The sequence below is a fragment of the Megascapheus bottae genome, chromosome 34, assembly GCF_031878675.1.
Source record: "Megascapheus bottae isolate mThoBot1 chromosome 34, mThoBot2.hap1, whole genome shotgun sequence".
In the NCBI taxonomy this organism is placed as follows: Eukaryota; Metazoa; Chordata; class Mammalia; order Rodentia; family Geomyidae; genus Megascapheus; species Megascapheus bottae.
In genome coordinates, this window is record NC_143542.1 from 5,635,114 (window position 1) to 5,659,541 (window position 24,428).

The 24,428-nt window shown below is 43.2% G+C and overlaps 1 protein-coding gene across 1 annotated transcript in view; it reads right to left on the reverse strand.

The window, feature by feature from the left end:
• The window catches only part of Baz1b (bromodomain adjacent to zinc finger domain 1B), a 52,711-nt gene that overhangs the window by 24,381 nt on the left and 3,902 nt on the right, over window positions 1-24,428 (reverse strand). The window contains exons 2-7 of the mRNA XM_090324187.1: window positions 18,559-18,675; window positions 15,998-16,142; window positions 13,294-13,495; window positions 12,891-13,012; window positions 9,477-9,674; window positions 1,546-3,238 (exon numbers count right to left, since the gene is read on the reverse strand). Coding sequence (XP_090180313.1) covers window positions 1,546-3,238; window positions 9,477-9,674; window positions 12,891-13,012; window positions 13,294-13,495; window positions 15,998-16,142; window positions 18,559-18,675 — 2,477 coding nt within the window. The remainder of the gene's footprint in view (window positions 1-1,545; window positions 3,239-9,476; window positions 9,675-12,890; window positions 13,013-13,293; window positions 13,496-15,997; window positions 16,143-18,558; window positions 18,676-24,428) is intronic.

The following is a 24,428-nucleotide window of genomic DNA, read 5'->3' on the forward strand; positions in this document are numbered from 1 at the left end:
GAATATCCATGGATATTTGAAAGATAGCTTTTCTAGCATATGATACCAGGATAGTAGGACAGCAACAAGCAAAAGAATAGTTAGAAGACAGGGAGCTTGATGGGAAGAGGTGACACTGATCGTCACACTCTTATAGGGACTTGTGGAAGGGAAAAAGAAATGTATATAATAGACTCTTGACTCAGGCATGGTGGTCCATGTCAATAATCACAGCTAGAAAGAGATACAGCAGGATTGAGGCTCGAGGCCATCTCTGGAGAAAAAACAAACAAACAAACAAAAACCCGACAAGACCCTATCTAGAAAAAAAAAACCAATTACCTAAACATAAGAGCTAAAAAAAACTCTAAGGTTCTCAGAAGAACATCTCCACAACCTTGGACTCAGCAATAAATTTACAGACAAAACATCAAATCCAAGAGCCACTAAGGAAAACACCAGAGATATTGGACCTCATCAAAATGAAAAACTTGTGTTTCTTTGGACACTACCAAGAAAGTAAAAACAAACAAACAAAAACAACCAATCCCCAAATAGGTGCCTGATAAGAGAACTGCCCGAGAGACAAAGGTAAGTGATGGTGAGGATGTAAAAGGCATCCCAAAGAAATTCACGTCTATGTCAATACACACAAATCCTCTTCTACGAGGTGTTTATAGCACCATCATTTATAATAGCTCATAGAAAACACATGCCTACCAACTGATGAACAACAAATAAAATATGGTCACCAACAGCCAAACAGTGTTCAGCCATAAAAAGAAAACAGGATTGGAAGTGTGGCTTATTAGCTCTTGCCTAGCATTCAACATGAGGCCCCAAGCTCAAATCCTACCAAAAAAAGTTGTATTTAGCTCAGCATGGGTGGCTCACATCTGTAATCCTAGCTATCAGGAGGCTGAGAGCTGAGGACTGTGGTTCAAAAAAGTCAGCTGGGCAGGAAAGTCCATGAGGCTTCTCTCAATTTACCACCAGAAAACCAGAAGCGGTACTGTAGCTCAAAGCGCCCAGGCCTGGAGTTCAAGCTCCACAACTGAGCCCCCAACACACACACACAAAAAAAAGAGGAAGAAAGTACTGACATATATGGTAATATATACTTGAAATGGATTAGACAGAACGCAAGAAAACAGATCAACCTATCTACCACCTAATTCTTTCCTGATTGCCTCCTTCCTTCCTTCTTACCAGATCTACCTACACTTACAAACCTAGTCAGTGCCAGTGCCAATTTCTTTTCCTTTCTTTTTTATTTGCTAGTCCTTGGGCTTTAATTCAGGGCTGGGGCACTGTCCTTGGACTTTCTCAAGGCTAGCGCTCTACCACTTGAGCCACAACACCACTTCTGGCTTTTTCCTTCGTATGTGGTACCAAGGAATCAAAACCCTGGTCTTCGTGATGTTAGAAAAGCACTCTACCACTAGGCCACACTCCCAGCCATCACACATTTTTAAATAAGTGAATGGCTGTAACATGCGGGTACCCTGCCATTACTCCAGTCCCACTGTTCCGGTGGCTGCCCCTGAGCCCGGCAGGGAGGTATACCTTTCAGCTCTCTCTCCTGTATTTCTCGCTCCTGCTTAGCTCGCAGGACAAGCAGCCTCCGGCTCTTTACTGCGCTAACTATGTCTTCAGTCTCCATATCTATCTGGGGCTCAAATTTCCCAATGTCTTTTTTCCTGTCCGTTTTGCCCAATCCATTCTCCTCTTTTCCGTTCTCTTTATTTTTGGCCTCTTTCCGTTTCTGTTTCTCTGCTCTCTTCTTGTCGTTCTCCTCCTTCAGCACGGCCAGCCGTTCCTTCCACAGCTCGGCTGACATCTGCTGCCTGGACTCCATGTGGTCTTGCACGGAGTAGGTCATGAGGATCCGGTGGCACAGTGCTGTCAAGATCTGGAGCTTCTCCTCTGACGTGAGCTCAAAAAACTCAGACGTCTCCAGCTTCTCAAGGAACTCGTCCTGTACCTCGTTATCCTCGAATGGGGCTGAGTCTTTGTTGTCATCAGGGTCTGAGCCCTCACTCTCCTCCTGAACGTCCGATCGGCGCAAGCAAAGGCGGACCAGTTCAGAGACGGAATGCAGGGTGAGCGGAATTTCGGACAGCTTCATCCCCAGCTCCCCGTAGTCCTCAGCGATCTCGTCCTGTAACAGGGTCTGCAGCAGGATGACCAAGACCCTGTTCAGGTATAAAAAGCCACCCTTGTCCGAGGTCAGAGCGTCCATGAGGGACACAGCGGTGATGGGATACTGGGCATCGGGCAGGAGCAGCCCCGAGTAGCAGCTGAGGAACTCCACCACCAGGGCCACGTCCCCAAACAGAGTGTTGGGCAGCCCCTCCGGCGTGTCCACCAGGCGAAACACCGGCAGGCTCTTGCCACTCAGCTCTTGGTCCTCGTAGCGCTTCTGTTTCTCCAGCTTCTCGAGCATTTCTTTCTCTCGCCTTTGTTTGGCCTTTTCCCTCAACTTTTCTTTCAGCTCCTGACGCCTCTTTTTCAAGTACTCTTTCCGCTGCTCTTCGGACATAGAAGCCCACTTCTTTTTATGTTCTAGAAGTTCGTAGCGCTTTTGAACAAGAACACGCAATTCCTCGGGGAGGCGAGCCCGGTCCTCACTAGAGAGCAGCCGAGCCGTTTTGGAGATGACGCAGGACAGGGCTGTCTTCTTGTCCTCCTTGTCTTTGTTTTCTTTGTAGTAGGCAATTAGGTGGAGGGCGGCAGGAGGCAGGTGTTTATGAGGTTTACTGGAGGACCGAGGAGCACTCCCAGAATTCCGTGGGGTTCGGGTCATTTTCTGAGTGCCTTTGGCCATGTCTAACAAAGTCATCTGCTTCATTTTGGTTTTAGGGGTCTTCAAGCCCTTTTTGGGAGATTTGGAATTCACGGTGGACTTCTGTCCATTCAGGATGCCTTTGTTTCTGCCCTTGGGCTTCAAAGGCTTGTCACTGGCTTTGCCTGGCTTCCTGGCAGAAGGGCCTTTCTTAGGAATGTGGAAGCTCGCCTGGAGCTTGCTGGGAGACATGATCTTCATGACCTCTTCCAGATGCTCCTCGGGAGACGTGGCATTCTTAGAGTTCTTCACTTTGAGGGGGGAGCCATTCAGTGACTTCTTCAAGTGCACATGACACCATAACTTGGGATTTAGTGGCGAGCTCAGAGAACTGTCCGTCTTTGATTTCTTGGAGGGTTTTCTGTCTGGGGATCCAGTATTCTTCCTCTTAGTGGAAGGGTTGAGAGTCATGTACTAGAATTTAAGAACAGGAATAAAATTACTTTGAAAAGCTCACTTCAAGCAGCAATGTCTAAGTATCTAAAAGGCCCTCCCAGCTATTCAGGAAAAGATACAGATTCATTCCTCTTCACACATAAGACGCCCCGAAAAAAATAAAGACAACTTCTACTTGGTGTCTGTGCCATGTGGATGTAAAATCTTCTTGATATCCAGACTTAGTTCAGTGGAAGAACACTTGCTAGCAAGTACTGCAAACAGATTCTAATCCCTCCACAACAGCAGGTGAAAGGGGTATGTAAGAAAAAAGTAAGGGCTCTCAAAATAGAACTGAATTTTTGTTTATTATGTTTCAGCTCTAATTCAGGGAAGTCTATGCCGTAGGTAAAAACTCAAACATCTTTGTCTCAAGTCGGTGACACAGGAGCTGGGGAGTATGATCTAGTGATAGAAGGCTTGCCTAGCATGCACGAAGACCGAGATTAGATTCCTTAGTACCACATACACAGAAAAGGCTGGAAGTGGTGCTGTGTCTCATGTGGTAGACCTTTAGATTTGAGAAAGCCCAAGGACAGTGCTCAGGCTCTGAGTTTAAACGCCAGGACAGGCAAAAAAAAAAAAAAAAAAAAAAAGTCAGTGACATTGTCAGTGTATTAACAACAAATACAGCTCACAGGTAAGGAAACCTCTTGACCATGCCCTGCTGGTTTCACAAACTCCTCTTTGTCCTCTACCCAAAACTCAAAAACTGACTTGGAACTTAGTTGGTAGTTTATGCCTATAATCCCAGCATTATGGAGGCTAGAAGGCAGGAGGAATACAAGTTTGAGGCCAACCTGGGCTATAAGCACATTTAACTATGAACTCCTAAAATTCTTACTAATTTCATACAGTTATAAACATCCCCCCATAATCCTTCAGACTCACAAGATCTTAAATTCCTTTTTTTGGGGGGTGGGGTGGGTCATGGGGTTTGAACTCTGGGCCTGGGCGCTGTCCCTGAGCTCTTCAGCTCAAGGATACAACCCTACCTACCCCTTGAGCCAAGCCCGCTTCCCCTTTTCTAGTAATTAATTGGAGATAAGAGTCTCAAGGTCTTTAGTGCCTGGGCTGGCTTTGAACTGTGATAGTCAGATCTCAGCCTTCTGAGTAGCAAGGATTACAGGTGTGAGCCATTGCACCCAGCTCTTAAATTCATTTATTGTGACACATTTTCACCACTGTCACCTTCTTGGTCTCCCCCCCCCCCCATTTTTAAGAGATGAGAAACTCATATGTGGCTTCAAACTCATAGACTCAAGAAATTCTACCTACTCAGCCTTCAATGTAGTTAGAACTGCAGGTATGTATTACTATGGACGGCCCTTGTCCATAGTAACTGATTAAAACTTTAATCAATTAGCATAACCCATTCTCACCTAACCCCTTGTCTTTTATTTCACTGTACTCACTTTGGACACTATTACATGTTCTATTTAAACACAGAATATAGTAGTCTCACTCTAAACCTGCTGCCAGGCACCCCCAAGGGCTCCCACCCACTACCCATCCATTCCCTCCTTCCACTTTCCTTCATGCACATCTTCACCCCATTCCTCAACTCCACTGCACATCACATCTTCATCCAAAGAGCAAGTTAAGGGCCGCGAGCGTGGGCTAGTGGTAGACTGGTTGCCTACCATGTACGAAGCCCTGGGTTCAATTCCTCAGTACCACATAAACAGAAAAAGCTAGAAGTCCCGGGTTTGATCTTCGATACTACATACATAGAAAAAAAACAGAAGTGGTGCTAAGGCTCAAGTGGCAGAGCGCTAGCCTTGAGAAAGTCCAAGGACAGTGCTCAGGCCCTGAGCTCAAGCCAGTAGCCTTGAGCTGAAGAGGTCAGGGTCAGCTCCCAGGCCTAGAGTTCAAGCCCTATAACCCACAAAAAACAAAAACAAAACAAAAAAAACTTCAGCCTTAAAATGACAAAGCAATGAAAAAATGCAGATCACTGTAGGTAAGAGAAAGACCAAGTAACATCCAGAATATTGAACTTCTAGTAACAAAAAAGAACTACGTACTTATAAGTTCTACAAACTTCACTTTCTAGAGTAGACAGGGCTTCAGAAAATCAAGATATAAAATAAAGGTGGGTGTTGATGGCTCATACCTATAATCCTAGCTACTCAGAAGGCTGCGAACTGAGGATTGCGGTTTGAAGCCAGCCTGGGCAGAAAGACCCCATGAGACTCTTATCTCCAATTAACCAAAAGCCAAAGTGGTGATGTGAGCACAGAGGCTCCGAGACAGACACAAGCCCTGAGTTCAAGCCCTACAACTTGCAAAAGAAAGATAAAAAGCTGACTGCCAGTGGCTCATATCTGTAAACCTAGCTACTAAGGAGGCTGAGATATGAGGATCTTGAATCAAAGCCAGTATGGGCAGTAAAGTTCCTGTGAGACTCTTATCTCTAATTAACCACTCAAACCCTGGAAATGATATTAGGGTTCAAAGTGGAAGAGCACTAGCCTTGAGCAAAAGCGCTAAGGGACAGTACCCAAACCCTGGGTTAAAGCCCCATGACTAACAAAAGGAAGGTGGGCTGGGAGCGTGGCCTAGTCCTAGAATGCTCTCCTAGCATGCACAAAGCCCTGGGTTCCACTCCTTGGTACCACATACACAGAAAAAGCCGGAAATGATGCTGTGGCTCAGGGGTAGAGCTCTAGCCTTGAGAAAACCCAAGGACAGTGCTCAGGACCTGAGGTCAGGCCCCTGGACTGGCAAAAAAAAAAAAAAAAAAAAAAAGGAAGGAGAGAAGGCAGGAGGGGAGGGGAGCAGGAGGGAAACAGTCTGGAAGCCAGGCATTTGAGCACACATGTAACCCTACTGGTCACGAGGAAGCAATCAGGAAGCTCAGGACTCAGGACATGGAGGATCACAATAGCTTAAGACCTATGTACATATGAGTATAAGAAGATGCTAAGTGAGGGCGGAGTTTGGCCTACTGGTAGAGTGCTTTGCGTAGCATGCACGAAGACCCGGGTTCGATTCCTTGGTACCACATACATAGAAAAAAGCCAGAAGTGGTGCTGAGGCTCAAGTGGTAGAGCTCTAGCCTTGAGAAAGTCCAAGGACAGTGCTCAGACCCTGAGCTCAAGCCCAGGACTGGCAAAAAAAAAAAAAAAAAAAAAAAAAAGATGCTAAGTGAAATGAATTCCCAAAATATGGAAACAAAAGTGATTTTTCTCAGTTTTTAATGTACTGTGTGACGTCATTTCTTATTTTTTTCATTTTTCCCCCCTCTGGTTTATTCCCTGTTGTCACCCTATTTGATTTTGGTACCCCGTGTCTTGTATATATGTTCATCTGAATTCGGGAAGGGAAACAACAAAATGGTGAGACAAAGAACAAAGCAGGAAAACAAGGGAGGGATAACAATGTTTCACAAAAAATGTACTCATTACCTTACATATGTAATTGTAACCCTTCTGTATATCATTTAAACAATAAAATTAAATTAAAAAAAAATTCAGGCTGGGCGCTGGTGACTCATGCCTATTAATCCTAGCTACTCAGGAGGTGGAAATCTGAGGATCGCAGTTCAAAGCCAACCCAAACACTAAAGTCCGTGAGACCCTTATCTCCAATGTACCATCAGAAAACCAGAAATGTCACTGCGGCTCAAATGGCAGAGTATTAGCCTTAAGCTAAAGAGCTCATGGTCTCATGACCATCCCCTCCCCCCCAAAAAATAATCCCTCTCACTGGATATAGTGTTTCATAGCTGTAATTCTAGGTATTTGTAAAGCTGAGGTCTGAGGACTGCATTCAATACTAGCCCAGGCAGAAGGTCCACATGACTATTATCTCCAAAAGGTACTAAAAAATATATATATACTGGAAAGGCTGGGTGCCAGTGGCTCACATCTGTAATCCTAACTACTCAGGAGGTTGAGAACTGAGGGTGACGGTTCAAAGCCAGCCCAGGCATGAAAATCCTGTGGGACTCTTACCTCCAACTAACCACTAAAATACTGGAAGTGGTGCTGTGGCTCAAGGGGCAGAGCAGTTGCCTTGAGCTGAAGAGCTCAGGGACAGTGCCCAGGTCAAGTTCAAGCCCTATGACCCACAAAAAAAGTACTAGAAAGTAAAGCTGTGTGGCTCAGGTAGTAGCAAAAGAAACTCAGACACAATGCACAGAACCTCAGTTCAAACCCCAGAATTAGCACCAAAACCACAAAACCAACAACAACAACAAAAAAGATCTTATTTTCCACATGAACAATACAGTATTTCAGGTACTATCCTGGAAGTCATAGCAAAGTCCAGCAGTGCTAAAAACAGGAAATCAACCATCCTCTTCCACTAGCTTTAGAAGTCTGCCTAGGAGACACATACAAAACCATCTTCTTTCTAATGACCAGAAACTTATCTTAAAACAAAATCTATCAGGGATGGGAGTGTGGCCTCGTGGTAGAGTGCTTGCCTAGCATTCATGAAGACCTGGGTTCCATTCCTTGGTACCACGTACAGAGAAAAAGCCGGAAGTGGTGCTGTGGCTCAAGTGGTAGAGCTTTAGCCTTGAGAAAGCCCAAGGACAGTGCTCAGGCCCTGAGCTCAAGACCCAGGACTGGCCAAAATCAGAAAAATTTATCAGGAAACTAATGTGAGACTAAGTTTTACTTAGTAATGCTTTTACTATTTTATATGCATATCTTTTTACAATATAACTGGAGTATTTATTAAGGTACTGATTCTATTTCTACTTCCAACAACTCAACTTTAGAGTAAGTTTCTTTAACATTTTTTCACATAGTAGCTCACTAATAATGAAGAAATGACTAAGATGGGTGGGAAAGCCAAGAATGAGTTGTCACGTATCTTCATTGCTAAGGTGTGTCTACCCAGCAAAACCTCTAAGTTTTCTGAAAAATAAAAGAAATGAACTCACCCAACCCCCTCCCAATAGGCCGGCTCCCGGCATGAGCAGTCCTTCAGTACCTGGTCATCTCAGCATGGAGCATGCTGGGTAGTCACAGCCAATGGGAGCCGGCATGGCTGGACTCAGGGGGATCTGAAAAAGCATAAAACCACTTATGTGCTAAGGGTCTGCCTACCTCCCAGCTCAGCACAATCAATCTACTGGTCTAGGGGATAGCAGTATTTAAAGTTAAGGACAGAAGCCTTTCCTAATTGCCAAGTAGGTAAAAAATATTTCCACATGTGTCACACAATTCTACATTTATTCCTGTCTCCTGGAACATACCAGGAGCACGACAAACACGTCATGTTTCTTGATAAAAATACAATTAGAATAGGAAAGAAAACTGTGTAGCAGCCCAATCAGATGCTGAACTTAGTAATAAGCAGTATAATCCAGGCAGTAAAACCCTAAATTAAACAGCCTCAACGATCTATATCCTGATCCTGACACTCGCGAAATGCATCATGTTAGGAGTTTGAGGGTAATGTTCATACAGGGGGAATTTTTCACTATCTGAGATCTGAGGATTGCAGTTCAAAGCCAGATGGCGCATGAAAGTCTATGGGACTTTTATCTTCAATTAATCACCAAAAATCCAGAAAAGAAACTATGGCTCAGGAGGAAGAGTACTAGCCTTTAGCACAAAAGCATAAGGACCGCAGGGAAAACAAAACAAAACAAGTAAAATAAAATACAATAATAAAAGAGGAGAAATGTACAAAAAAGGACTCCTGGCAAAAAAGAAGCACAAGTATACACTTTTCATTTTCCAACTATGCAAAGGGTTGAAACATGGCTCAAAAGATAAGAGTGTCTTCCCTGCAAGCATGAGGCCCTGAGTTCAAACTTCATTTGATCATACCAATTATGCTAGTAAAAAATTACATCAAAGGAAATATAAAACCTGTGACCACTCTCTTTTTTTTTTTTTTGCCAGATCTGGGACTTGAACTCAGGGCCTGAGCACTGTCCGTGGGCTTTTTCCTCAAGGCTAGTGCTCTGCCACAGAAGCCACAGCACCACTTCCAGCTTTTCTATGTATATGGTACCAAGGAATTGAACGCGAGTGCATGCTAGGCAAGCACTCTACCACTGGACCACGTTCCCGGCCCCTTTTTTTAACTCCACATCATAGCCTGTATAAATTGAGTACATCTCACATAGAGCTCCCTATCAGGAACCTTAATTATCAAAATCTGCTATGAATCTAACCCTGTTGGAAGGCACTAGAGAAAATAAATTTAACAGTGCTTCATCCAGGTATCCAAAAATTAATAGTGACCTTACCTTATATGGATCAAGTAAAAAGTCACTGAACTTGCTAGGTAGAGAGTATTTCTTCACCAATTCATCTTCTACCACCCAAGGTGCATTTTCTCCAGTGCCAGCCCGCAAGGCGTTGTGCCGTATAAAGTACCGGACTATCTCCTTATTTGGTGGGCGTTCTGTACGAATCAAGCTGTCTGCTGGCACATTGCTAATGATCTAGGTGAACAAATACAAAAATTTACCACTGAGATAGGAAGCAATAACCCATGCAAACAAAAAATATCCTGCCCAGAAAAAAAAAAAATCACAATTTCATTGAGTTATAAACTAGATAGAAAAAAAGGCAGAATAATTTCCAGCAATAGGAGAATGTCAATTAAAAAAGATTTCTAGTACTAAAAACATATATCCCCTTTGAGTAAGCAATTCTAGTTAAGAATTTATCCAGGAGTAAATGGACAAAATACCATCAAACGCTTTTTTTCTGGTGGTACTGGGATTCAAAAACAGGTCCTTGAGCTTGCTAGGCAGGCACTTTACCACTTGAACTATAGTCCCAGACCATCAACAGCTACTAATAGCAGAGGAAGGGTTTACTTTACTAAGTCAAGGATGACCTACAAGGGATCCATTTTAAAAATCAATATGCATACATATAGTGGACATTTTCCTTTTGAAAACAGTCTCTTGGAACAGGACACACACCTCAGAATCACCTATGATGCTGGACTATTCAAAGTCAAAACAAAACAACAACAAAAATAGTCATTTAAGCCTCGCTTAATGAGTCTGAAGAATCAATCCAGCATTTGATCACAGTAAGGCTAAGATAATTTTTAATATATTTTCTATTCAATACTTAAAAACACACTCACTAAAAAGAAAACATATGAAGCCAGGCGCAGTGGCTCAGCCCTGTAATCTTAGCTACTCAGGAGGATGAGATATGAAAATCTCAGTTCAAAGCCAGCCCAGGCACTAATGACCCTGAGACTCTTATCTCCAATTAACCACCACAAAACTGGAAATGGTGCCATAGCTCAAGGGATAGGGTGGTAGCCTTGAGCCCAGGCCTAGAGTTCAAGCCACACAATCAACATTTAAAAAGAGAAAAAACAAGTGTCAGAAAAGCAGCAAGTTTTAACTATCTGCTGAGTGAGGGAAAGAAATTATTATATTTAACAACATCTACCTTCAAGAGATCCTGACATGTTTTAGGATCACTGAGCAAAAAATCAAATGGGTCTGAATGGAATGGAATGAATTTTGTCAACATTCTGAGGTGGAAAAAAAGAAAGCAGCCAATGAACTGAGTTATAATCTTCATTTACTTACTTACCTTCAGAGCCTGACAAGGACAGTTCAAACCTCTCAGGTCTCAGCTGATTCTCCCATGAACGGATTATTATGAATAACCCATGATGCAACTGGCTCCCACATCCCAGTTCTCTACTCAATCTTTCCAACAATAAAACGTGAATTTTGTTCATTCATACCTGTGTAGGTACCTCAGAAAAATCATCTAATTCTCAAATAAAAGATCAATGAAATAGTTTATATTCCACTAAGAAATTCTTCCCAGCTGGGCATGGTGGCTCACACCTGAAATCCTAACTACTCAAGAGGCTGAAATATGAGAATCATGGTTCAATGCCAGCCTGGGCATGAATGTCTATGACTCTTATCCCCAATTAACTACCAGAAACTGGAAGTTGCACAAGTAGCTCAAGTGGTAGAGCACTAGCCTTAAGCTCAAGAGCTCAGGGACAACACCCAGGTTTCCAAAGCTTGAGCCCCACACTGCCACGCCCAGAGGCCAAGCCCCACAACTACCATCCAAAAAAAAAAAATTAGTGAGGAATAGTAGTAGTTGTGCATGCTAGGGGCAAGCACTCTACCACTAGGCTCAACTCCCAGCTACCAAACCTCATGGTCTTTAGTGCATGGGCTTGTTTTGAAATGCCATCCTCAAATCTCAGCTTCCTGAGTAGCTAGCATTACAGGAGTGAGCTTTGGTTATTATCAGTTATTCAATATCTGGGTGCATTTGCATTGCAAATTGTTTTCAAATGAAAAGTTAAAAAAAAAAAAAGTCTAATTACTGGGCTAGGAGTTTGGCCTGGTGGTAGAGTGCTTGCCCGAAGACCTGGGTTCAACTCCTCAGTACCACATACATAGAAAAAAGCCAAAAGTGATGCTAAGGCTCAAGTGGTAGAGCTCTAGCCTTGAGAAAGTCCCAGGACAGTGCTCAAGCCCTGGGCTCAAGCCCAGGACCTGCAAAAAAAAATAAAATAAAATAAAAAAGTCTAGCTACTGAGAACTTTTTGATGTTTTTCTGAGGTACTAGATTTTGAATTCAGTACCTCACACACACTTGATAGACAGGCAAGTCATTCTGCCAGCCCCTTTTAAATTATTTTCAAGACAAGGTCTTGCTTTATTCCTAAACTATTATCCTCCTATGTGTGCTTCCCTTTACCACTGGAATGATAGAGGCACACCACTGGGATCAGGCATCATACTTCTTCTGCAGCATGGCATGACAAGCCAAACACCATCTTGTCTAGCCCTTGCTTAAGATGGCATCTTACCAACTTTTATGCCAGCCTTAAACTGTGGCACCCTGATCTATACCTCCCTAGCAGGATTTGTGGGCTTCAACCACTGTGTCTTGGAAGGGAACATATTTTTATTTTGCAAACTGAGTTAAAAGTTCAAATGTGCCAAGCACTCATGCCTGTACTCCTAGCTAATCAGGAGGTTGAGATCTAAGACTGCAGTTCAAAACCAATGTGGGCAGGAAAATCCATGAGTCTTATCTGCAGTTAATCACCCAAAAACCAGTGGTAAAGCTGTAGCCCATGGGGCAGAACTCGATCTTTGAATGAAAAAGCTCAGGGACAGTCCCCGGGCCCTGAGTTCAGGCCCCAAAGCCAACAAAAAAAAAGTTCAAATCTAATTTTCCTTTTCTTCCCTTCCCCCCTTCTCTCTCCGTTAATGGTACTGAGAATAAATGAGGACCTCTAAAATATTTCTTATACCTGAATAATTCCTATGAAGGAAAAGCCATGTTGTCTTCTAGGGAAAAAAATATTTAATCAAAGATCATAACCAGAAAGTAATTTAGAATTTATGTTATAAAGACATTTCATTCCCTTTCTTTATCCCATTTTCTTCAAGAAAATCAACATTGGGGCCAGGAGCCTAGCCTAGTGGTAGAGTGCTGGCCTAGCATGCAGGAAGCCCTGGGTTTGATTCCTCGGTACCACATATACAGGAAAAAAGCCAGCTACAGTGCTAGAGGACTAGCCTTGAGGACAGCGCCCACACCGCAAGTTCTAGCCATGGGAAAAGAAAGAAAAAAAAGACAGACAGACATACATACATTATAAAAAACTTTAACATCTAAGAGGCTTGAAGTAACCAACTGACCTTATCTTCATTTTGCAGTTTCACATCATATTTGTGAGGCAAAAACTTTGGAGGAGCCCATTTCCTTTCTCCTTTTTTTAATGAAGTAGGAAGCTTCCGTGGAGACCTGCGTGCTCTGTCATCTAGCCACATCAATAGAAAAGTAGTGGGGGGGGGAAGAATTATTTTATTTCTATCCATTCACTCATGAAAACCCATCATAACACTTGACTTTGCCCCAGGTAGAGCAGGTAGGGAGAGTTGAGTCTTAATCTGCTCTATGGACATTTAAGCTGCTTTTTCAATCATAATGAACAGAATCTTGTGTTGCAACATAAACCTATAAATTTAGTTGTGGAAAGATCTGTGTTCAATAAAATAATGAGGGTCTCCTCTAACTAAAGACAGAAAATATCATACATACTGATAGTCTCTCGTCTTCCTTCATCCTCTTTCACTAATGCCTCCTTCTGTGGGTGGTCCTGAGCAATCTGAGTGGAATTCTCTTTGTCACTTGATGGAGAGTCACAGGCACCATCAGATTTCTTCTCAGTGGCATCTTCATCAACTTTCTCTAAAGGATGAATCTTCACAATCTTCACCTTGAGCATTTTCTCTTTTCCAATCTATATAGGTAACAAGAAGAAATCAGTGATATTCAGTAAATAAGAAAGGGAGTGGGACAGAAGTTTCACCTAGTGGTAGAGTGTTTGCCTAGCATGCACAAAGCCCTAGGTCCATTCCTCCATACCACGTACACAAAAAGGCAGGAAGTGGTGCTGTGGCTCAAGTGGTAGAGCGCTAGCCTTAAGAAAGCCCAAGGACAGTGCCCAGGCCCTGAGTTCAAGCCTCAGAACTGGCCAAAAAAAGAAAAAGAAAAATGGAAGCCTCAGCCCGGGAATATGGCTTAGTGGGAGAGTGTTTGACTTGCATGCATGAAGCCCTGAGTTTGATTCCTCAAGTACCACATACACAGAAAAAGCCAGAAGTAGAGCTGCGGCTCAAGTGGTAGAGTGCTAGCCTTGAGCAAAAGAAGCTCAGGCACAGTGCCCAGGCCTCAGGACTGGCCAAAAAAGAAAAGGATCTATCACTAGTAATAACAGATCTGGACCACCAGGAAAGGAGCTAGGTGGTGGGATTCCCCCAGATGAGGCTGGCCCACCATCTTGGCAATTTAGACTGACCCAGGCACCACTTGGCAAGCACCAGAGAAGGTTCTCAGTGCTGGAAAATGCAGCAATGAAAACAAAAGTCTCCAATCTCATCTGTAATCGGGCTTAGAGAGTGACTATGCATCACCATTACTAGAAAGACAGATTTGATATAACAGAAAGTATTTTAAACACGTTTGAAAAATATCTCAAAAAAAAAAAAAAAAAAGCAGGGCGTGGTGGCTCACACCAGTAACCTTAGCTACTCAGGAGCTGAGATCTGAATATGACAGTTCAAAGCCAGCCCGGGCACTAAAGAGACTAAAGAACCCAAGACTCTTATCTCCAGTTAGTCAGTACAAAATGGGAAGTGGGGCTGTGGCTCAAGGGGTAAAGTGGTAACCTTGAGCTGAAGAGCTCAGGGACAGTGCCCAGGCCCAGAGTTCAAGCCTCATGACCAAATTAAAAAAAAAAAAAAAAAAGAAAGAAAAAAAGATAATGAAATTATCAAAGATTAAAAAGATGAAATAAAAATGCACTTAGGGGCCAGGAGTTTGGCCTAGTGGTAGAGTGTTTGCCTAGCATGCACGAAGACCCGGGTTTGATTCCTTGGTTCCACATACATAGAAAAAAGACGGAAGTGGTGCTGAGGCTCAAGTGGTAGAGCTCCAGCCTTGAGAAAGTCCAAGGACAGCGCTCAGGCCCTGAGCTCAAGCCCAGGATTGGCCAATTAAAAAAAAAAAAATGCACTTAGTACAGAGCATAGCAAAAATCACAGCACTAATGTTCCCACTAGGGCTGGGGGTGTGCTTCAAGTGGTAATCGTTACTTGCATAGCATGTGGAAGGGGTGGGGAAGTAAAAAAAAAAGGAAAGTGAAGAAGGAAGGAAAGTCCCATTAATAACATGATCTTTTTTTGGGGGGGGGGGGGGCGGGGGGTTGTTTTGTTTTGCCAGTCCTGGGGCCTGAACTCAAGGCCTGAGCCGTGTCCTTGAGCTTCTCTCAAGGCTAGAGGTCTACCACTTGAGCCACAGTACCACTTCCGTTTTTTTGTTTGTTTGTTTGTTTTAATAATGTATGTGGTACTAAGGAATTGAACCCGGATCTCCGTGCATGCTAGGCAGGCACTCTACCACTAGGCCAAACTCCCAGCCCCTCTCTTTTTGTATGTGTGTATGCTGGTCCTAGAGCTTGAATTCAAGGCCTGGGCAGTGTCCCTAAGCCTTTTTGCTCAAGGCTCTATCATTTGAGCCACAGCTCCAGTTAACTGGAAATAAGCACCTCACAGATTTTCCTGCCCATGATTCTTAGATCTCAGCTTCTTGAGTAGTTAGAATGCCACCAGTGCCCCATAGTTGTCATCTTCCTTTTCCTTCTTTTCTCCAGTCCTAGGGCTTGCACTCAGTGCCTGGGCACTGTCCTTGGACACTTTTGCTCAAGGCTAGCATTCTGCCACTTGAGCCACAGTGCCACTTTTGGCTTTTCCTGTGTATGTGGTACCAAAGATTCAAGCCCAGAACTTCATGCATGCTAGGTGAGCACTCTATCACTGGGCTATGCTCCCAGCCCTGGTAGTCCTTCTGATATGTCACACTAAGTAAAGCAGACTTCAAGAATAACCCAGCTAAGTTGGGCACTGGTGTTCATTCCTATAATCCTACTCAAGAGGCTGAGCTCTGAGGATCGCAGTTCAAATCCAACCTGAACAAGAAAGGCTGTGACACTGTCATCTCCAATTAACCTTCAGAAAACCAAAAATGGAGCTATGGCTCAAAGTGGTAGAATGCAAGCCTTGTGCTAAAAAGAGCTGAGGGACAGCACCCGGGCCCCTAATTCAAGTCCTACAACTGACAAAACAAACAAAAAGGAATAACCCAATTTATAACACCCAGGCAGAGTTGCTATCTATGATCCTCCCCAGAGACTCTCACCCTGATCCCCAGTGAGTCAAATCACAGAAGGAAAGTAGGCACCTACCTCAAAGTCACACTCTTCTCCCACAGCATATTTGGTCATGATTTCCAGCCATGCACTATCCACTAACTTCTCCAAGGAGGCAGTGTTATGGTGAACCATCTCCAGAACAAGTTTCTCATACCAGATAGGAAACTCCTCTTTTAAACTAAAGAAATACATTATTCGTTATCAAGACAATGTGAAACGAAACCAGAACAAAACAAACTCCACAGCAACTGAATTTGACACAATTCTTTCTCACTCTCTCTCTCTCTCTTTCTTTCTTAATGGGTCATGGGGCTTGAACTCGGCCTGGGCACTGTCCCTGAGCAATTCAGCTCAAGGCTACCTCCCTACCCTGGAGCCAAGATCCAATTCCTGTTTTCTAGAGTCTCAGCTTCTTTTGTGCCCTGGCTGGCTTTTTCTATGTGTGCTACCAAGGAATCGAACCTGGGTCTTTGCGCATACTAGGCAAGCACTCTATCACACTCTTGGCCTGACTTGTTTAACAGCTCTTTTTTTTTTTTTTTTTTTTTTTTTTTTTTTGCCAGTCCTGGGCTTGAGCTCAGGGCCTGAGCACTGTCCTTGGACTTTCTCAAGGCTAGAGCTCTACCACTTGAGCCTCAGCACCACTTCCGGCTTTTTTTTTTTCTATGTATGTGGTACCAAGGAATCGAACCCGGGTCTTCATGCATGCTAGGCAAGCACTTTAACCACTAGGCCAAACTCCCGGCCCCGTTTAACAGCTCTTTACTAGACTGTCTGGGTTTTTCAGGTTTGTGATCGCATGATATCACTTCATGTCATCATAGCTAACCTTTTGAACTTCTGTCCTCAGCTCTCAACCTCTTAAGGTGTGAGCCACCAGCTTGTATATAACCTTTATGATAGCAATATCAGAAAAGAAATGGAAAAGGGAAGAAAAGCAAAGATTTGGGGTTTTTTTGTTGTTTGTTTTGCCAGTCCTGGGCTTGAACTCAGGGCCTGGGCACTGTCCTTTGACACTTTTTGCTCAAGGCTAGTGCTCTGCCACTTGAGCCACAGCATCACTTCTGGCTTTTTCTGTGTATGTGGTACTAAGGAATTGAACCCAGGGCTCTGTGTATGCAAGGTGAGCACTCTACCACTAGGCTATGCTCCCAGCCCCTGGGAGCCTTTATCCCAAGCTACATGGAAGGCTAAGATTGGAAGGATCAAGGTACCTCCAGATAGAAAGGCCAGACAGAGGTGCACACCGGGGATCCTCGCAATGAATGCGGGGAGCCTAGGGATTACACAAGCCAGGGTGGCAGGGGCCTCAACTCACATCTAGTGACATCCTCTGGCCCAGGTCAAATAAACACACACATACCTATTTGTACAGATACACGGGTATTCATGGATGCATGTGTATTATTTTTGCATATATGTATTTATAACATATGTAAAATATAAAGAAAACTAATCAGAGACTCAACAACAAAACAGGTACCAGGTTGAGCCCTGACCAGTCACTAGTCAGTGATGAAGCCATTACCAGAATCCCTGCAGAAGAACAGAACAGTATTAGACCACTAAATTCTGCTCTTATATAGAGATGGTAGTATTTACCCGCTTATCAATAATAAAGCTGATAAGAAAAAAGCATTTCCTCCAAATTCCAAGAGTACTGCTTTATAATCCCTCGTTTCTTCATTCTTTCAGTCTTGTTCTTCTGCGATAGCGCCTCATTACATCAATATGTAACCAGACTGGCCTGGAACTCATAATCCTCCTGCTCTGCTTCTGGATGCCCTACTTGCATCTATTTCTAAATTCTGTCTTCTCCCATAACCTACCTGAAGCTTTGAGGAGACAAATTTTAAGACATTCAACCCAACCTCCCAGCCTAGAAAAATGATCCAACACTGTGTGCTTTTGCTTCTATGTGGAAAATGATTTCTGAAACTTATGGAGCAAAGAAGAGGTGACTCCAAAAAGAAATATACTATTAACTGATTTGTGAAACTCTAACTTTTCTGTATATCCTCTTTAGGATTATAAAAACACAGAGAAAACATGTAGTTTTGACAGCTTCTGTCAACTTCTTTGTTTAGAATTACATTTGGAGAACATTTACAAAGTAAAAAAATACACAGCAAGAACACTAAAGGCCAGGAGTGTGGCCTAGTAGTAGAGTACTTGCCTAGCATGCACAACGCCATGGGTTCGATTACTCAGTAATATATACATAGAAAAAGTTGGAAGTGGAGCTGTGGTTCAAATGGTATAGTGCTAGCCTTGAGAATACTCAAGGATAGTGAGTGCCCAGCCCTGAGCTCAACCCCAAGACTGGCAATAAATAAATAAATTAATTAAATAAATAAATTTAAAGAATAACTAAAATAAAAACACTCAAAGGCTTGGCAGATACCTAGTAAATACACTCATATTACTATATTCCACAGGTTGGTAAGCCAAGGAACCCACATACACAGCACACTAACTATAATGTGTTTCAGAGCATCACCCACACATTTAAATATAAATCCTGCTTCACTGTTGATATTTCCCCTCTCCTAACAAGAAGAAGATAGTGCTGCAGGGCAATGCCCATTACTCACAGTTCAGCCACTTCCTGTTCTTCCTCCCAGGCCTCCTGGTGTGTGAGTTGACTGCTTCCTGTGCTCTTACACGTCCAAATGCGCTCACTGTACCTTTCCAAGCGGGCTTCATACTCTCTGTCAGCAATGGCTCAGGAAAATATGCGAGCAACAAACAGAACCCATCCATACTCATTAAACGCTTAGCTACAGAAAAGATCCACAATGTTCTTTCTTTAATGTACAGCAAGAGAAGAAAAAATGGGATGCTGGTGCTTGGCATGACGGCTCACACCTGTGAGCCTAGCTACTCACGTGAGATCTGAGGATCTTGGTTCAAAGCCTGTCTGGGCACTAAAGACAATGAGACTCTTATCTCCAATTAACCATCAGAAAATCCAGAGTGGCTCAAGGAGTAGGGCAGTAGCATTGAGCTGAGGAGCTCAGGAACAGTACCCAGGTCCAGAGTTCAAGCCCCATGACTGACCCCCCCCCAAAAAAAGAAAGAACAGTGGTTTGGCAAGTAGTGCTGTGGTTCAAGAGGTTGAGTGCTAGGCTTGAGATGAAGAGCTCAGGGACAGTGCCCAGGCCCAGAATTCAAGCCACACGACTGACCAATAAAAAAAATTAAATTAAATTAAAAAAAAAAAGAAACAAAAGAACGGTTTGTCATGCTTTATAAATATTAATACTTTAGTATAAATGAAATTTTTTCAATCTTCAATTTCACTTTATAATATATAAACAATATTGAATTTCTTTTTCTTTTCTTTTGTCAATCCTGGGGCTTAAACTTAGGGTCTTTTGGTTTTCTCAAGGCTAGCCCTCTCCTCTTGGCATTTTCCGTGTTACATGGCACGAAGGAATTGAACCCAGGGCTCTGTGCATGCTAGACAGGCACCACTAGGTCCGGCTCTCAGCCCTCTTTTTTGGGGGCCAGTTTTAGGGCTTGACCTCAGGACCTGGACACTCTCATTGAGCTTCTTTTGCTCAAGGCTAGTGCTCTCCTACTTGAGCCACAGTGCTGCTTCCAGCTTTTTCTGTTTTTGTGGTTCTAGGGAATCGAACACAGGGTTTCATGCATGCTAGGCAAGCACTCTACCACTAAGCCACATTCCCAGCCCTAAATTTTATACATACATACACATATATATATGTATATACATATACATGTACACATATATATATATGTATATATGTAGCCATGTTTTGGTGGCTCATACCTTTAATCCTAGCTATTCAGGAGGTTGAAAGTGGAGGACCATGTTTCAAAGCTAGACAGGGCAGCAAAGTCTGTGTGTGCTTCCTTTTTCTTTCCTTCTTTTCTGGTCAGTTGTGGGGCTTGAACTCAGGGCCTGGATACTCTTTTGTTCAAGGCTAACACTCTACTACTGAGCCACAACCCTACTTCTGGGTTGTGAGTGGTTAATTGTACCCCTGGAGCCACAGCCCCACTTCCTGTTTTCTAGTCATTTTTCCAGTGGTTAATTGGAGATGAGTCCCTCAGTCTTTACTGCCTGGGCTGGCTTTGAACCTTGATCCTCAGATCCCAGCTTCCTGAGTAGTAAGGATTACAGGTGTGAGCCACTGTACCAGGCTCATCATTTAGCATATTTTTTAATGTATTTATCAAGTGCTTCTGTGTCACTAATAATGTTGCATTCTCAAGTTCATTTAACTCTTTTTAGTTGTTCAATCTTTGTGAGAAATGAGGGGAAAGAGCAATACAGATAATGTCCTACAGCAAATTTCCACACAATCCAACTATCAGCTGCCACACTCAAATTCAAGTGGCAAGGGGCCAGGAGTTTAGCCTAGAGGTAGAGTGCTTGCCTAGCATGCACAAAGCCCTGGGTTCAATTCCTGGTACCACATACTTAGAAAAAGCTAGACGTGGTGCTATGGATCAAGTGGTAGGGCTCCACCCTTCAGGAAAGCCCAAGGATAGCGCTCAGGCCCTGAGTTCAAGCCTCAGGACTGGAAAAAAAAAAATTCAAGTGGCAAGTAACTAGTTACACAGGACCACAGAAGCTGTGCAAGAAACTAAGCTGACAGCACATGTATAGAAAGCTGCACAGAAGTGACTATTTTTTCCCCCAGTCCTGGGACGTAAAATTCAGGCCCTGGGTGATGACTCTGAGCTTCTTTTGCTCAAGGCAAGCACTCTACCACTTGAGCCAGATAGTCACTTCCAGTCTTTTCTGTTCATGTGGTAAAGAAGAACCCAATCCAGGGCTTCATGCATGCTAGGCAAGAACTCCATCACTAGACCACTAGGCCACATATCACCCCTTTTAATACATGGGTATTCTTGGGCTTCCAGAGTTTGCCCAGTAAAACGGCAAACAATAGGGAAAAATCCCAAGTAAATCCCAACAGCTATTATAACCATCAGAACCTATATTCACTCAAGACCTTTCTCCAAATCTGCTAAGATCTAAGCAGTAAAACCCATTTTCCTTACCAAGGATGGGACAATTAGCTTGGTGATTAAACAAAACGGAATCAGACCTTCATAAAAAGCCAAGGAAGGGCCAGCAGTGTAGCCTAGTGGTAGAGTGCTCACCTAGCAGGCACAAAGCCCTGGGTTTGATTCGTCAGTACCACATACTCAGAAAAAGCTGGAAGTGGTGCAATGGCTCAAGTGGCAGGGTGCTAGCCCTGGGCAAAAAGTGTCCAAGGAGGGCCGGGAGTTTGGCCTAGTGATAGGGTGATTGCCTAGCATGCATGAAGACCTAGGTTTGATTCCTCGGTACTAGGGTGATTGCCTAGCATGCATGAAGACCTAGGTTCAATTCCTCGGTACCACATACATAGAAAAAAAAAAACAGAAGTGATGCTGAAGCTCAAGGGTAGAAAGGGGTAGAGCTCTAGCCTTGAGAAAGTCCAAGGATAGTGCTCAGGCCCTGAGCTCAAGCCCAGTACTGGCAAAAAAAGGAAAAAAAAAAGTGTTCAAGGAGGGCTGGGAGTTTAGTCTAGCAGTAGGATGCTTGCCTGGCATGCATAAAGACCTGAGTTCAATTCCTTGGTACCACATATATAGAAAAGCCAGAAGTAGTACCACGGCTCAAGTAGCAGAGCACTAGTTTGGAGGAAAAAACCCAGGGACAGTGTTCAGGACCTGAGTTCAAGCCCAGAAATGGCAAAAAAAAAAAAAAAAAAAGAAAAAAGAAAAAAAATGTTCAAGGACAGTGCCTGGGCCCTGGATTCAAGCCCCAAGATGGGGGGTAGGGGAAGCCAAGGAAAACTAACCCAAGTATTTTAAACACCAAGCCAGGCCTGGAAGTGTGGCCTAGTGATAGAGTGCTTACCTTGCAAGTATGAACTCCTTGGTTTGATTCCTCATTAATACATACACAGAAAAAGCCAGAAACGGTGCTGTGACTCATGTGGTACAGGGCTAAGAGCAAAGAGCAAAAGAAGCTCAAAGACAGTACCCAGGTACTGAGTTCAAACCCCAGAATTGGGGAAAAAAAAAAAAAAAGCCAAGCCAGAAACGGCAGTGTACAATCTGTAATCCCCCACCTGCTCCAAAGGCCAATATGTTAAATGCAGGAGAACAAGGAAGCCAGTCTAACAGAAAAGGAAAAAAGAAAAGTGTATTGCAAGTAACAGCGCCCAGGTCACCTTCAGAGTTCAGGCTGCAGAGCACCACCACAAAAACAACTCCATAAATCACTTCAAATGAAGCTCTCATAAATGTACCAAACAGCAAATACAAACTCATTCTTTATCTATCCTTTATCTATCTCAAAAATAACTCTTCCCAGGAAATACCCCCAAATGATCAAATAGCATAAACTGTACTGATTTTCTACTACCTGCTTCCTTTCCATAAGGTTTGCCCATCCCGAACATGTCTTGTGGCTTACAGTGCCTCTACAGAGGACTGCATATCCCACGCCTCCTCATTTCAGCCCCTACCGTTGGGCTCACTCTGCAGGCAGGTGGATGTGAGCACTGTAATAAATGCCACTTCCTCAAGGAGACCTCACCAGCTTTCTCTCCGCTACTACAGAGGCCTATCCACATGGACTTAGCAGAAAAACATCTTTTCCTTTTGTTCATCTATTTTTTTTCTTTACAGAAAATCTTAAATCACATATGGCTGATACGATGTTTCTACTGGGGACTACTATAAACCCAAGGCACCCATCTCAAAGACTAATGCCCTCTTAATAGAAACTTCTCCTTTTCTCTGGCAGCACTAGGTTTGAACTCAGGGTCTCACACTTACTCAGCCTGACAACTGAAAGAGCTACATCTCTCATCTCTTTTGCTGGTATGACTCCTCTTCTTCCATCCTTGTTTCCCCTCCCCCCCCCTGGCCCCCACCAGCTAGCTTCAAAACAGCATCCTCTGGCTCTCTCAGCCTTAAGTAGTTAGGATTAAAGGTACAAGCGACTGGGGCCTGGCATGTTTAAATTTTTCAACTCATCGAATTAGATTTATCTAAAAAAAATCTAAAACCAAATTTCATACAGCCAGTAACTGATATTTTCAGTTTTATGTAATTCTGTGCTTGTTACTTTGACTTACATTAAAAGAAAATAAAATGAAAGCAAAAACAAGAACAAGACAAAAGCCCATGAGAAGACTATTGAGTCAGCTGCCTCTAAACTGTACTTTAAATTTTAAGTTACCAACCACTCAGGGCAAACGCCAACTGGGATTTTTATCTATTAGCAACTGGTGTATGTATAATTGCAGACAAAATATCAAAGCAATTCACAAAAGGTTGTGTAAACTATAAATAAGATATTTTCAAATTGTAGACTATTCTCTTTATCCATCTATATTCCATGACTTCAAGAACTACCTCATTACCACAATATGCTTTGTTCTCTTCAGACTTGCAAGGATTGTCTTTCAATAAAGTACTTGATAATTTAAAAGGAAGTGGCTCAGAAAAGTATAAAGGTTAAGAAAGCATTACCTTAAGGTTGGGAATGTGGCTCAGAGGTACAGTGCTTAACTAGCATGCATGCAGAAGCCCTGGGTTGGATTCTTCAGTACCACATACACAGAAAAAGCTGGAAGTGGTGCTGTGGCTCAAGTGGTAGAGTGTTAGCCTTGAGCAAAAGAAGCTCCAGGACAGTACCTAGGCCCTGAGTTCAAGCCCCAGGACTAGCAAGCAAGCAAGTAAACAAGCCCCAAAGCCGGGCATGGTGTCGTACCCCTGTAATCCTACCTACCTACTCAGGAGGCTGAGATTTGAGGATCACAGTTCAAAGTCAGTCTGGGCACTAAAGTCCATGAGACTCATCTTCCAATTAACCACCAGAAAACCAGGAATGGCACTGTGGTTCAGGGGGTAGGGCAGTAACCTTGATCTGAAGAGCTCAGGGACAGTGCTCAGGCTCAGAGTTCAAGAACCACAACTGCCCCCCCCAACCCCAAAAAGCATTATCTAGCTGAGCATTTCACACCTGCACTACTAGCTACTCAGAAGGCTAGGATCCAGATGATCTGGGTTTGAAGCCAGCTCAGACAGAAAAGACCAGGACACTTCATCTTCAATTTTAACCAACAGAAAGCAGAGGTTTAAAAAAAAAAATGTTTAGAAAGTAGGATGGAAGCATGGCTTCATGGTAGAGCACCAGCTGCAAACAAGCAATCTGAGGCCTCCACAGTAACATGCCCAATCCAGAAGTATTAACTCTGGCCCAAGAATTCTATGTGAAAAGATTAAATAAAATCAAGGCAAGATTTTCATTTTACTCTTATTTTCTTTCTGGACCAGACTCTCATTAAAACTACTCAGGCAGAATTTGTTACTTTAAATAAGTGAAATTATAAATCGTGAAGGGGTAACGTTGAAGAGATGTATTCACTACCTTACAAATGTAACTGTTACCCCTCTACACATCATCCTGACAATAAAAAAAAAT